The sequence below is a fragment of the Furipterus horrens genome, unplaced genomic scaffold, assembly GCF_987537825.1.
Source record: "Furipterus horrens unplaced genomic scaffold, mFurHor1.1.pri manual_scaffold_12, whole genome shotgun sequence".
Taxonomy (NCBI): domain Eukaryota; kingdom Metazoa; phylum Chordata; class Mammalia; order Chiroptera; family Furipteridae; genus Furipterus; species Furipterus horrens.
In genome coordinates, this window is record NW_028327182.1 from 67,866,367 (window position 1) to 67,879,027 (window position 12,661).

At 37.6% G+C, this 12,661-nt stretch overlaps 1 protein-coding gene across 1 annotated transcript in view; it reads left to right on the forward strand.

Annotated features, from left to right (window-relative positions):
- The window catches only part of MYO16 (myosin XVI), a 654,868-nt gene that overhangs the window by 552,186 nt on the left and 90,021 nt on the right, over nucleotides 1–12,661 (forward strand). Inside the window, exons 30-32 of the mRNA XM_090257968.1 lie at nucleotides 3,497–3,593; nucleotides 8,549–8,795; nucleotides 10,661–10,932. Of these exons, the coding sequence (XP_090114094.1) occupies nucleotides 3,497–3,593; nucleotides 8,549–8,795; nucleotides 10,661–10,932 (616 nt within the window). The remainder of the gene's footprint in view (nucleotides 1–3,496; nucleotides 3,594–8,548; nucleotides 8,796–10,660; nucleotides 10,933–12,661) is intronic.

The following is a 12,661-nucleotide window of genomic DNA, read 5'->3' on the forward strand; positions in this document are numbered from 1 at the left end:
TTTCTGCTCTTTGCCTTTCACATGCTGATTTTTCTGCCACACATTCATTTTTTCCCACCATTTCTAAAGACCCTGTGAAATTCCTGCATATCCTTCAAGACTAAATCGCTTCAGTTAACATGCTTCTCAGTGAATCCTACCTGATACCATCTTGATCACCTCCTCCTCTCTGATGTTTCTTTTTTTTTAAATGTTTTTTATTGATTATATTGTTACAACAGTTCCAATTTTCTCCCCCTTGCTCCCCTCCACCCAGCACCCCCCTCCCCCAGCAATCCCCCCCAAGTCCATACCCCTGGTTCATAAAAATTAACTATCCCCCCCTCTCAAATATTAGGACCCTTTGTAATCTTGTAAAGGACAATGGGCGAAGGTCTCAAGCTCCTCTAGCTGCTTCAAGCTGGACATGGTCGTCGTCCTACCTACCCTTGGGTCCAGAAAACCCTAATAAGAGTGGGGGTGTGGAGGGGAGGGTGGCCTTCCCACATGGGGAAGGATCGTGCAGACTCCAGGTCAGTTGGCTGTCTCCGGTCAACGGCGTGCTTGGTTTAACAGGCTGGTGTCCTTGTTGTGTTCTGGGGGCAACAGATTTGATGTTTCTTGAATATACCTCTTATCATCATATTGTTCCTGGATTTGCTCACTGCTGATTTTCCCCAGTAAACTGTGAGCTCCTTAAGGAGAGAGACCTCTTTGTATCTCTAAAATCTAGCAGAATTCTCAAGATGACCTATTTGGTTTTCTTGAATGGCAGTTAGAAATGTCACTATAAGAGATCTTAGTCATTTGTCTAACTCTCTTCCTGCCCAGGAATGGAACTAAAACCCAGTTCTCCTATTTGCATTCTCTAGATCTTTTTCCCTTGTGTTCTTCCACATAATAATTCCTCTAATGATCATTATTGATTCACCTATTGTGGAGTATTGTTGGCTATCACTATTTAAGAGTTTCATTTTAGAAACCAGGTTTGCATGAATTTTGCCTTTGGAATTTAGTTTCCCCCAATGAGTAACATACCACAGTCAGAGATGAACAGAAAGATGACATGCACCATCCTTCCCAATGCCTGTCTCACAGATTTGCTCTGCAGTACTCACAGACAGTACCAACTGTTCTTGTTGACTGCCAAAATAAGTCAACAGTCGGGAAGGGGGGAGAAAAGACTGTGAATTATGGAAAATAACTAAGGAGAGAGAATAACAATACAATGGAGAAAGAAGCAACAACTCTCTGTAGCCACCCACCCAAGGCAATTGTCTCAAATTTCAACCAACTAAAAGAAAACTAAATGAAGAACATTTCATCAACTAGAGGCCTCAAACAGGACAGTAGTTGAGAACTTTTCCTGTTGATCTAATAGCCTGACTGCCATAGTGCAGTATTCAAGTCCCAATCCCTAGCAAAACTATGTTTCATTAAGATAACATGGCTAAGGGGAGTGTTAGAAGGAAAGATGAGAAGCGACAAACTACGTTTGAAGTAAACTTAGTTTACATATGAAAAGATTCATAAACAGCCTCTGGTCAAGCACTCTGAAGACAAGTCTGATCTATAAACCTTTCCAATACCTCATCGGCAGCCGTCCGTCTCGAGAGACGATGGTGTAGCTTCTTAAGAGTCTATCTGGGGAGAGAAGGGGGATAAGTAAGGGAAGGGTTTAATTAAAGAGCCTGTATAAAAGACTCATGGACATAGACAACGGGGAGGGATATGATTGCGGGAGAGGGGGTGGGCTGGGTGGGGGAGAGAAATTGGGGGAAAAGGGGATAACTGTAATTGAAAAACCAAAATAAAAAAAAAAAAATTTTTCAAAAAAAAAAAAAAAAAAAAAAAAAAAAAGAGTCTATCTGTACCGCCGAGAATGGCTGTGCAGTCTGACTCGGAAGTGACACGGTATCTGTCTCCTCCCGTGTTGAATCGACATCTTGCGATGACGCTGGAGTGTCCTCTCCAGTGAAGCTGAAGCTACAGAGCCTGGGCGGGGTGATATGGAGGGTCTGCTGTTGCCCATGCAGCAGACCCCCCCCTCTCTTCGGAGCTGAAGGGTCCAAGGGAAAGACGGAGTCAATACAGCTTGGCTTCAGGTGCGCCGCAGGAGTTGCTGGTGTTGACTACAACGTCAAACCGCCTTAGGGACTCCGGCTCCGGATTTTCTGTCGGGGTTTACTCCCTTAGCCTTTCCCCTGAAGAGGTATGCCGCAAGGCAGCGGAGGTTTTTTGGAGTCAGAGTTTTCCTTCTCTGATGTGCCCTGACTGGAAGATCGAACCAGCGACACTTAGCTCGCAGGCCGACGCTCAATTCACTGAGCCAAACCAGCCAGGGACCAATACCTAATGATGTGTATATACATGCAAGCTTCACTGTCATTGTGATTTATGACATAGGCTGTGCAGCATTATCATTTTAATGTCCCCAGTTCATGCTTGGGAGCGCATGTTAGTCTTCCTCTTATTTTAACAGTGTTTGTTTCAAGTGATGAGAATGTGATTATGAACATATTACAAGGTTTGCCTACAGTATTTTTTCTTTATCTAACAGACTATCACCTCTGCTTCCACAGCACTTCATGTTAGTATTTACCAGACTTTTCTGAAATTATTTATGTCTGCTTCCCCTAAAAGACTGTGAATACTTACATCAGGAAGGGCATTCCTCACACTTACCACAGTTCTGTGAATTCTTAGAAAATAAGCACAACACACAAGAAAATTATTTTTAAAGTGCAGGGACATAGCTTATTGTTATGTGTTATTAAGAATTTTTTTTAGTAGCTGTCTTTATCCCTAGCAGCATGTTTGGACTATCTTGTGTACCACAAATGCTTTTTGTAGCAACTAATTTGGTGACATGATGAAATTTTAAAAGTCTAGAGAATAATGTTCGTTGTATACTACTGTTTATACAAATGTCTAGAAGATTATTCCTCATTCATGACTTTTTAGTTTAATGTTCCAGTTCTATAATTGCAGTTGTATACATTCAATTTTTAATAATATACAATGTAGTAGAAAATTAAGTGTCATTAAACACTTCTGTGTGCCTGCTGTATGATTTTCTTTTATCTTTTTGTTTGTTTGTTTTCCTTTTTGTAAACTTAACCTCCCTGCTGTTAGTTGAGGAAAGAAAAGGAACACAAAAGAATGATAGCAATGTGACTCTGGAGTGTGAAAATGTATTCAAGGGGATGGTTTTATCTTCTAATAAGGACTCAAAGCCAGTCAATATTTTGCACTACATGGTGCAACCACAACTGTAGTGTGTAGGCATTTGTCACCAATGTGTACACACAGCAAAGATACTTATTATTAAAAAAACCTTTGGGATTATGATTAAATGTAATAGTATTAAAAATAATAAGGAAGATGTACTGGAATTAATTTCATTAGCTTTGTTTTTTCTAATTGTCTTCTGGAAAAATCTCCTGCCTGATGGTTTATTCATCATCCTTTTGGCATCTTCATGCTGTTAAATGTATTTCTGCTATTTATGTTGTAGATGGGAGTTCAAAAAGTATTTCTAAAATACTGGCATGCCAACCAGCTCAATGATTTGTGCCTACAGCTACAGAGAAAAATTATCACCTGTCAGAAAGGTAACAGTACATACTAACATATCTGAACTTTTTTGAGTTGTGGAATACAAAATAATTTAGTTCACTCCCAAGTTAAATGTCAGTGGGATCTATATTAGAGTGGATCACTCCATCCATAGAATACTGTGGCTTAGTTTGCTCTTTACCTGTTATCAGTATATGCAGACACTGCATTGCTCATGCTTTATTAGGTAGTCATTTAATCTGATATTTTATAACAAATTTTAATCTAAATCACATTTGGAAGAAGAGATATTCATACCCTATAATTTATGCATCCTATACCTCACAAATATTCATGCTTATTGATCCTGACAAGAAGAGTGTACCTTTGAACTCATAGCAGGACACCCCCATGTGGCACCTAGGTCCAGCCATTGAGCCGGATTCCTAATCCAGTGCAGTCAGGACCATTGGCGTCTCAAGTTTGGAGGCCTGAAACAGCCAATAAGCCAAATAATATTCTATGTGATTCTGTATATACCATGGAAAAATTCTTGACTTCATTTTTTCTTTGTGAAGCAATGATAATATCTGGAATGTTATCTTTGGTAGCAGATAGCATTTATTTCTTTTTTCTTTTGATTTTTTAAAATTGTTGTTCTTTTATAGTTGTCCCAGTTTTCTCCTCATTGCTCTCCCCTGCCCCACGCTCTTGCAGCACCATTATTTCTTATTTTAACTTTGAGAGCAGTTCCATTTAAAATATTTTCGTATCAAAACCCAAGTGACCATCAAAAATGGATACATATTAAAAAATCATAACTATGGCTTACATAAAACATATATACTTAACATATTTTAATATCTAATTTGCTTAATAATTTAATTATAATCATATATTATAAATATAATTTCAAAGAAAGTTAAAAGGGAGAGAAATTACTATAGTTTTTGGTGGAACTTTTTGTAATGAGCTTGTCTCTCTGATATATTTGAAATTGTTCAAAACAAGCAAAGACAACTCATAGTTTATATAAATCAGTTTTGTTCTGTTCCAGCCTCTGTCCATTTGAATCCCTGTGGCCTTGTTCGGGAATGTCCCTCAAGAAATCTCCAATATCACATAATTTTCTGATGATACACTCTCATTCAGAATTTAGCAAGTTTAGTCCAAGTCATGCTCAAAATTCAGAACCTCATTCAAAGTAAAAACATCCCTCTTGTACCTCTCAGGCCCTGCAGGTGGGCAGTGGGCATGGTTCTCACTCCTGCCTACTCAGGTGCATGCATACCCTCCTACCATCCAGAGCTGACAAAGGGGAGGGAGAAGTGACAAGACAAAACAGCTCTTCTGTCTGACCATCACCAGTGTGACCTGGCCTTGGTTTCCTCTGGTGGGATGAACAGATGTTCAATGGCTCTTTGACCATGTGGGTGCATTTTAGCACTTATCTGCACTACCCACCTGAGAACTGGCAAGACCTATTCTTTAGACAATCACTTGTAATCCTCCCTCAGTTCCTGGGCACCCCATGGACATGCCCGGCCCAGACCTCGACACTCTCTACTAAAACTCTTTAAATGACTCCAAGCAGACATCTGTGTCTTAAAAACCTAGTCTGGCAATGGAGAACCAAACTGTGAGACCCTGATGGGTGCAGCTTCTCCCAGCAGAGCCACCCTGCATTCATTGCCTGACAGCAACCACTGATGCAGCATCAATCTTCTCAGAACTCATGGGCCATGTCCTCCAAAATTCAAACTTCAGAGTCACACAGCAAGTTTCTCTTGGAGGTCAGTTCACCAGCCTGGAGGTTGGGGGCAATGGGGAAAGCCTCAGGAGCTCTCAGCAACCCTGGCTTCTCCTAGGTGATGATAATCTGACCTTCTTAATTTTGTCCTTCATCAGTATAGAGAAAGGCTGGGGTCACAGGTCCATTTTGCACCATACCTATGCAGTCCCCATTTAGGTGGTCAGCCCTGACAAAGCACCATGTGAACTGAGCATCAGCAGCCTCAGCACCACCTCAGCATGCTTAGAAATGTAGAATCTCAGGCCCCAGCCCAGATCTCCTGAATCAGAATCTGCATTTACAGCTTCAGCTGAAATTGGAATAGAAAGAACCCCATTTACAATACCAGTGTTATAATCACCAAGCTGTGGAGTCAACAGAGAGTCCCATTTAATATCATGTTACATGTACATAAAATGGGGTATCAAGTTCTCCTGGAAATTTTCCTTAAATATAATCAGAAGATTGTGTACCCTGTCTTCCATCTGGGGTGCTCACTAGATATTTCTCTTCTACTCAGTTAAAAAAATTAAGTTGCTGTGCCCTTCTGACCTGAAACAGAAGAAATGAGCAGAACCCTAGTTCTCTCTTCAACCCATAAGATAAAAATTGAGAACAGTTTAAAATATGTCATCAAGATGAAAACCATAATTTCATATTGCATACATTAAATAAAAGAAATAAAAGCATTTTTTAAATTATAGGCTCTTAAATGCAAAGCATTAATTATTGATTTTTATATCTCTTGGAATAGTTCCTTCAGTACTTATTACTACTATAAAATTGACTCAAAATTTATATAATCTCGTGTCATTTCCAGTTTCTCAAGAGTTCTCATTTTTTCTTTGTAATTGTTGGGGGAAAAAAGCTCTAACTCTTTATCTCAAATTTAATTATTTTAATCTCAAAGTATTCCTAACAAATATTTCTCTCTGACTATATGTATTCATTCTGTTTTGGATGAAACTTAAAATCTGAATATTGTAGATGTCAAAAAACAGTCTTTTAAATTTGTTAGAAATAGAGTAAGTATATATTCATATCAAATTTATTTTTATGAGCTGTCCCTTATTAAAGATACCAACTTTTAGCAACTGGTATAACAATTTTAAAGAACTTGAAATATGAGAAAATGGAGTCCTTCAAAAATGGGACAATGGATTCCTGAGTGACTGTGAATCTGGTAAATTGCTCTGCTATAGTCACAGGTCACAAGAAGTCTGGCATATCCACATTAATCTTCCTTTTATTCCAAGAGATTAAACATTTTGAAAATATACCTTTACCTTCACCCTTTCAAAAGTCAGTGTCTGGGTGGTTGTTGTTTTTTTTTCCTTTAATGTAACAATGTAGCAAGGGAACTAGCCAATGTGCCTATCACATGCTTAACACTTCTGCATTTATTCCACATTTTATATTCCTGAAAGTCTGATTGTACCTTTTGCTGTTTACATTTTTCCCCCTTTAGATTAGTTCAGCATGACTGTTTTACAATTAATTCAATATCATTGCATTCCAAAGTAACTAAATAGTATTGCTATCTGAAGAAGAGCCTTAAGCATTTTAGATATCTGCATATCACTTGCCTCTGAAGCCGTAACTGTGGAAAGTTGTATTGGGCTTTCTACCTTGTAATCAAGAAAAGACATCAGATGAATATCATAGATAATCTACGTATTTGTTATCCTAAAACCATGGACTATTTTAAAGCACTCAATGTTCCACAGCATTTTTTCCTCCCCTATAGATGAAAATAAAGTGTCATTGCGACACACATTGGTTTTCATTGAAAGTATATATCATCTTATAATCTGAAAAATTCTTTCTAAACTTAGAATTGGAAGGGATGGCATCCAGAATCAAAAAGCTCATATGGTAACTCTTCTCCCTGAACCTTGTCCACAGCATCCATGAGCAGGCGCATTTTGCCCTCATGAACGTGCTCTGGAACTGGAAACAGAGTCCCATTCTCAGAAAACAGCCTGATCTATTTAGACCCTATGCTCAGTGTGACAAAGTTCTTCTTTAGACTGATCACAAACATGCTGTCTACGACTTCTCTGTTGGTTATCTGCTCTCTCCAGAGCTACACATCTATTTTGTAGGAAACTAAGGAAATGAACTTGGTCTGATAATCAAAGATTTGAATCCTGGCTCTTTTGTTCATTTGTTGTGTTGACTTGGAGGAAGATACATTTAGCCCAGAATAAGAATTTATTAAAACATTTTAATCTTGTAATAACTAGGAACATCTAAATTCATTAATGATAACACTGAAGACAAAATCCTTAACCTGATTGAGACCATGAGCATATAATTTATAATAAGGCTTGTACACTCTAATAAGACCTCATTAAGTGTCTCTTTCTTTGTCTACAAAATGGAGATAATGGTATATTAATTAGCATTGAGTTTGGGCACTAAGTGGTGAAATAGTGTTCCTAATACATGAATGTGCCTTTAAATCATGTTCATTACTTTTATTTTCAACTCTTACATGTGTGCTGACATATTAGCAATTTCAAAATGTGTTTACTCCCTTGTTTCCCCCAATTCTTACACATTTTCTAGTCCTGCTTCCTTAAAGAGCAGAAAGGATGTCCTATATTTCTATACAATCTCTTCCTAGAGTCTTAAATGCAGTGCTAGTTTTTCTAGGAGTTAAATCACAGTCCTATTAACTATATATATATATAGTTAATATAGTTAATATAGATATATATCATATATATCATATATATGTGATATATATATATATCATATATATATGATATTTTTCAAAGATAACCAATTCCAGGAACCTCAGCATTTCTGTTATAATCTGATATAAAAAAAGGTAATGTGCATCCCAAAATCATCCAATCAGAGCCACACCCTAAAATGTCTGGGGTTTGGACCTAGTTTCTCTCATTGACTTCAGTGCTATTGATCAGTGTCCATTCTGTCAAACCAAAAAGAAGTGTGGGAACCTTATTATAATATTACATGTACAATCTCATTCACTTTAAGGATTTGTGTCTTTTGTGTTATTATGACTGAATTTAGATATCCTTTTTAATATGAGATTAGAATGTTTTAAATAAATTCTCGTTCTGAGTTAAATATCTTATTTTGTAGCTGCTCAGACATGAACATATTGTAAATTTTTTTTATATGTATCTGGGTTTTTCCACTTTTGTCCCTCTCTCTGACCACTAATTGTGTTCTTTTATGTGGAAGTTATAAGAGGATTTCTGGCACGCCAGCACTTGCTTCAGAAAAGAAGCATCAAACAGCAAGAGTTCACATCCATCAACAGCTTCCTGCAGATTACAGAGGACATGGGGCTAAAGACCTATGATGCCCTGGTCATTCAGAATGCTTCAGACATTGCCCGTGAAAATGACAGGCTCCGGAATGAAATGAATGCTATTTACCACAAAGAGAAGTTGGAGGCCAGGAGCAAACAAGAGGAAGGAGCCAAAAGGTAAAGACAGATAGTATACAACTTTAATTATCTATGTAATTGACCCAGTGAAATAAAACAAAGTTTTACTAGCCCTTAATGTGAAGGTCAATTAAATATGACAGTAATTACGGTAACTGGCATGTATGCACGCATGGTTTATTTGAAACCTCATACCAACTTAAGAGAATGTTTTTCCTCTGCTTTCTTTTCATAAAATAAATGCTATATGTATTAGTGTAGTCATGTGAAATAATTATTGCTTCACTTAAAATGCTTATATCACTTACTATCTCAGACACAAAATTTTAAGGCATCAAGTAGTTCAGTCTTAGCTATGTTGCTGACATCTTTAGACAAGTGCCATGTATATAAGGCTGGCTCATAGAAATGTTGGCAATATGACCACAAAAATGGAGAAGCCACTCTGAAAACATAAAAGTAGTGAACTCAACAAATGGTTGTATAGATATTTTCCTTAATAAACTACCACATTTTCTTTCCCAATAAGGACCACTTTGGGGAGAGCCTCTTATTTTTAAAGTTCACTTTGGAGGCTGAACTTGAAATAGAAATGTGGGGACAATCTGATCCTTCTTCATTTTATCACTCTTGCCTCTCTGTGAATGATGAGGTTACCTCTAATTCATAGTACCTCTCCCTAGGAGGGCAGGGAAATGGGTCCCTTGGATCCTAATTCACTGTCAGGGAGATGCTTTTTTTTCATAGGAACTTGGTAATACCTAATTGTTTCTCACTGAAAAATGACTCCTCTTTGCCTTGACTGCCTATGTCAAATGGATTTTTATTAAAGTGGAAATGGTGATGTGTCTCTCACTAATTAGCTTCAAATATCTCAGTGATTAAATACCAAAAAAAATCTCTTTGTATGGAAAACTGTAATTAAACATTACGGGGGAAAACAAATTATCCACTAAGTGCCATGCTTTCATCTCCAGCTAGTTCATTTACTACATGGGTGTCTGGCTTTGCCTTGCGGTAGATCCCAGCTCTGTTGGTACTCTGCCACACAAAGATATAATTATAAAAACAAATGCTCGGAGACTTTTTGTGAAATGAATGCATTGGCATCTCAGTAGTACATGATTACATTGACATGTGAAGCCAGAAGGAATTTTCATAAACTAGGTAACTATTAATTTTATATGACTTTCAGAATAATGTTTGTTATTTTCTCTGCTGGAGCTAAACAGCCACCCCAATTTCTCAATTTGATTATGTGTTTATTTGTCTGATGTAAAATTAAGTGAAGAAGTATTTGTCTATTTATTTATTGAATTCCAGCAGTTCACTTGGCATTGGACAACTAGATGGAGGAAGAAGAAAAATAATAATTTTGCACATAATTAAATAATTATCAGTGGGGTTTAACTGCTAAGGAGAGAGAGAGAAAAAAATGTAAATCTTTGATAGTTTTAAGTATATACTGTTTTGTAAGGGGAAGTGGTGATGAACTCCCTGCATTTGATGCATCAGCAACTCTCTATTAAGATTGAGTCTCCAGAAATTATCGTTCAGATTGAAATTCTGGTTTTTTTTATTTGCTTAATAATCAGACTGTGAAAAATTTATTCAGTGAATGCCTGTTAGAAAATGCAGCATTTGTGTGAGATTTTTTTTTTAAGTAATAATGATGAATCTCCAACATGCTCATTTATCTTAAAGAGGGGGCCAGAAGGATGGGGCAGCTTTTTCTGGATGTGCTGGTTACCAGAGTCCTGCACACGCATCCTTCAGCTTCAGTGCGGAATGCTATTTACCAAAAAGCCTTGATGGTATCTGGTTGAGCAGATTCATTTTTAACCTCTGAATTATGCATCTGGGCCTCTCTGGTGGGGTGCTGTTTGTGTTTTGTTCCCCTCAAGAACTGAAGACAAGGGTGGATCCAGGCATTTCCACTGCAGCTCCTTCCCAGTCCCAATGGCTGTGGACTGCTTAGTGCAGTCCCTGGCTGGCCCATCCACCTGGTCTCCTTCTCTGCACTCGGTGTTCAGCCTGGATGACAGCAGTGGCCTCCCATCACCAAGGAAACAGCCTCCACCCAAGCCAAAAAGGGACCCCACCACACGGCTGAGTGCCTCCTATGAGGCTGTGAGCGCCTGCCTGTGGGCTACAGCCAAGGAGTCATCGACTGAAGGTTAGTCACAGAGAAGGAGGAGACCAGCTTGTTGGGTTATCGATGCACTGACTTCTGGTTTTGAGTGCCTCGTGGCAGTATTGCTACCATAATGTATTTTTAATAGGAATAAATCTAATTGTTTGCGTGCCAGCAGGTCTTTAATCATTAAATATAAATAATATGTATTCAAATCTCTAAGCCTCTTAGGAAAAAGCTACTTATATATCATTTCCTTAACTCCTATTCCCACTTCCACATTGAATAAGGACCCTCAAGTGAGAGCAATTCAGAAAGTTGGTCACCAGTCCATATAAATTTTTACTGATTAAAAGCCTAAAAAAAGTTATCAAACTTCCCTATATCACAGTCTAATTTAAAAATTAAGCTGGCTTTATTGTGTAGTAAGTGAAACAATCCACACAAATGAGTCATGATATGGCAGGATTCAGTTAGTAAAATTTTGGGGACTAGATAACAAAAGATTGGTGGTCTAGAATTATTTATGCACAATGGGAAAATCACACCTTATTCTCAATCAGATATCTCATAGTTGAATTCATGTGACTAATATTGTTTAATTATTAATTTTTAGAATTGACAAAAGTAGTGGAAGCACTTCTTTGCAGAACATTTGCTAATTTCAGATTTTATTGCCTCCGGAAAGCTAGGCCTTATTCTAGGCCAAGGGGATATACAATCAACAAAACAAACACAATTACCTTCTCTGGTGGAGCTTACATTCTACTAGGGTAAGACAGATAATAAACATAATAAACCAGCAAATACATTAAGTATGTTGGAAGATGTTGCTGCAGAAAAATAAATATAGTGAGAGATGGTAGTGCAGGCTTGGGTAGTTGAAATTCTAAATAAAATGGCTGTGCAGATTTCACTAGAAAAATATTATCTGAACATAAGACGGAACACAATTCCTTCAATAAATAACTAAACAAGCACAGGGAAGTCATAAGCCCATCGTTGCGAGTAGATGGCTGACTACAAGGAAGATGGTGGGAAAGTCCATGGACTAGGAGCCTGGAGCAATGGGTACACCCGAGTTATTTTTCAAAGATACTTTTTGTTGGTTGCTTTTAGAAAGAATAGATTTTTAGGAGAATTTTTAGTTTAAAAAAATATTGCTGTTGCAATGTATGAGTCCTACTACAATAATGCTTAGATAAGGGACTAGACAAAGAACATGCATGAATGACCGACCCACAGACATGGACAACAGTGTGGGGATCGACTGTGGGAGAGGGGGTTGGATGGGTGGAGAAGGGCAAAGGGGGAAAAACTGGGACAACTGTAATAGAATAATCATAAGAATTATTTAATTTAAAAAGAGGATAAGCAAAATTTATACCTTTGGGGAGAAGAGTCTAAGTGTGAATCTTTAGTGTCATGGTAATAAGGACAACAGAAAGTGAAAAATGACATTAGGGAAATCATCTAGAGGAGAATCTTCAGGTAGATATAGATGTGAAAATGAGACCTCCATAGAACCAAGCATTCTCCAAATGTATACAAACTAGAAAAGATTTATATTCTAAAGAAACTATAAGGACTTTCTGAGAAAGTAGAATAAATCACATTTCTACCATAATTACTTTTAGAACTTTTATGGTCCAGATTTCAAAAAAGGTGATATTGAAATATAAAGAAAGATTTTTTGGCATATCAGAAGAGGAAGAATAATATTTACCAGTCTAAGATTAATGAGATGGGAGATGTGAAGTAAAGGCTCAAA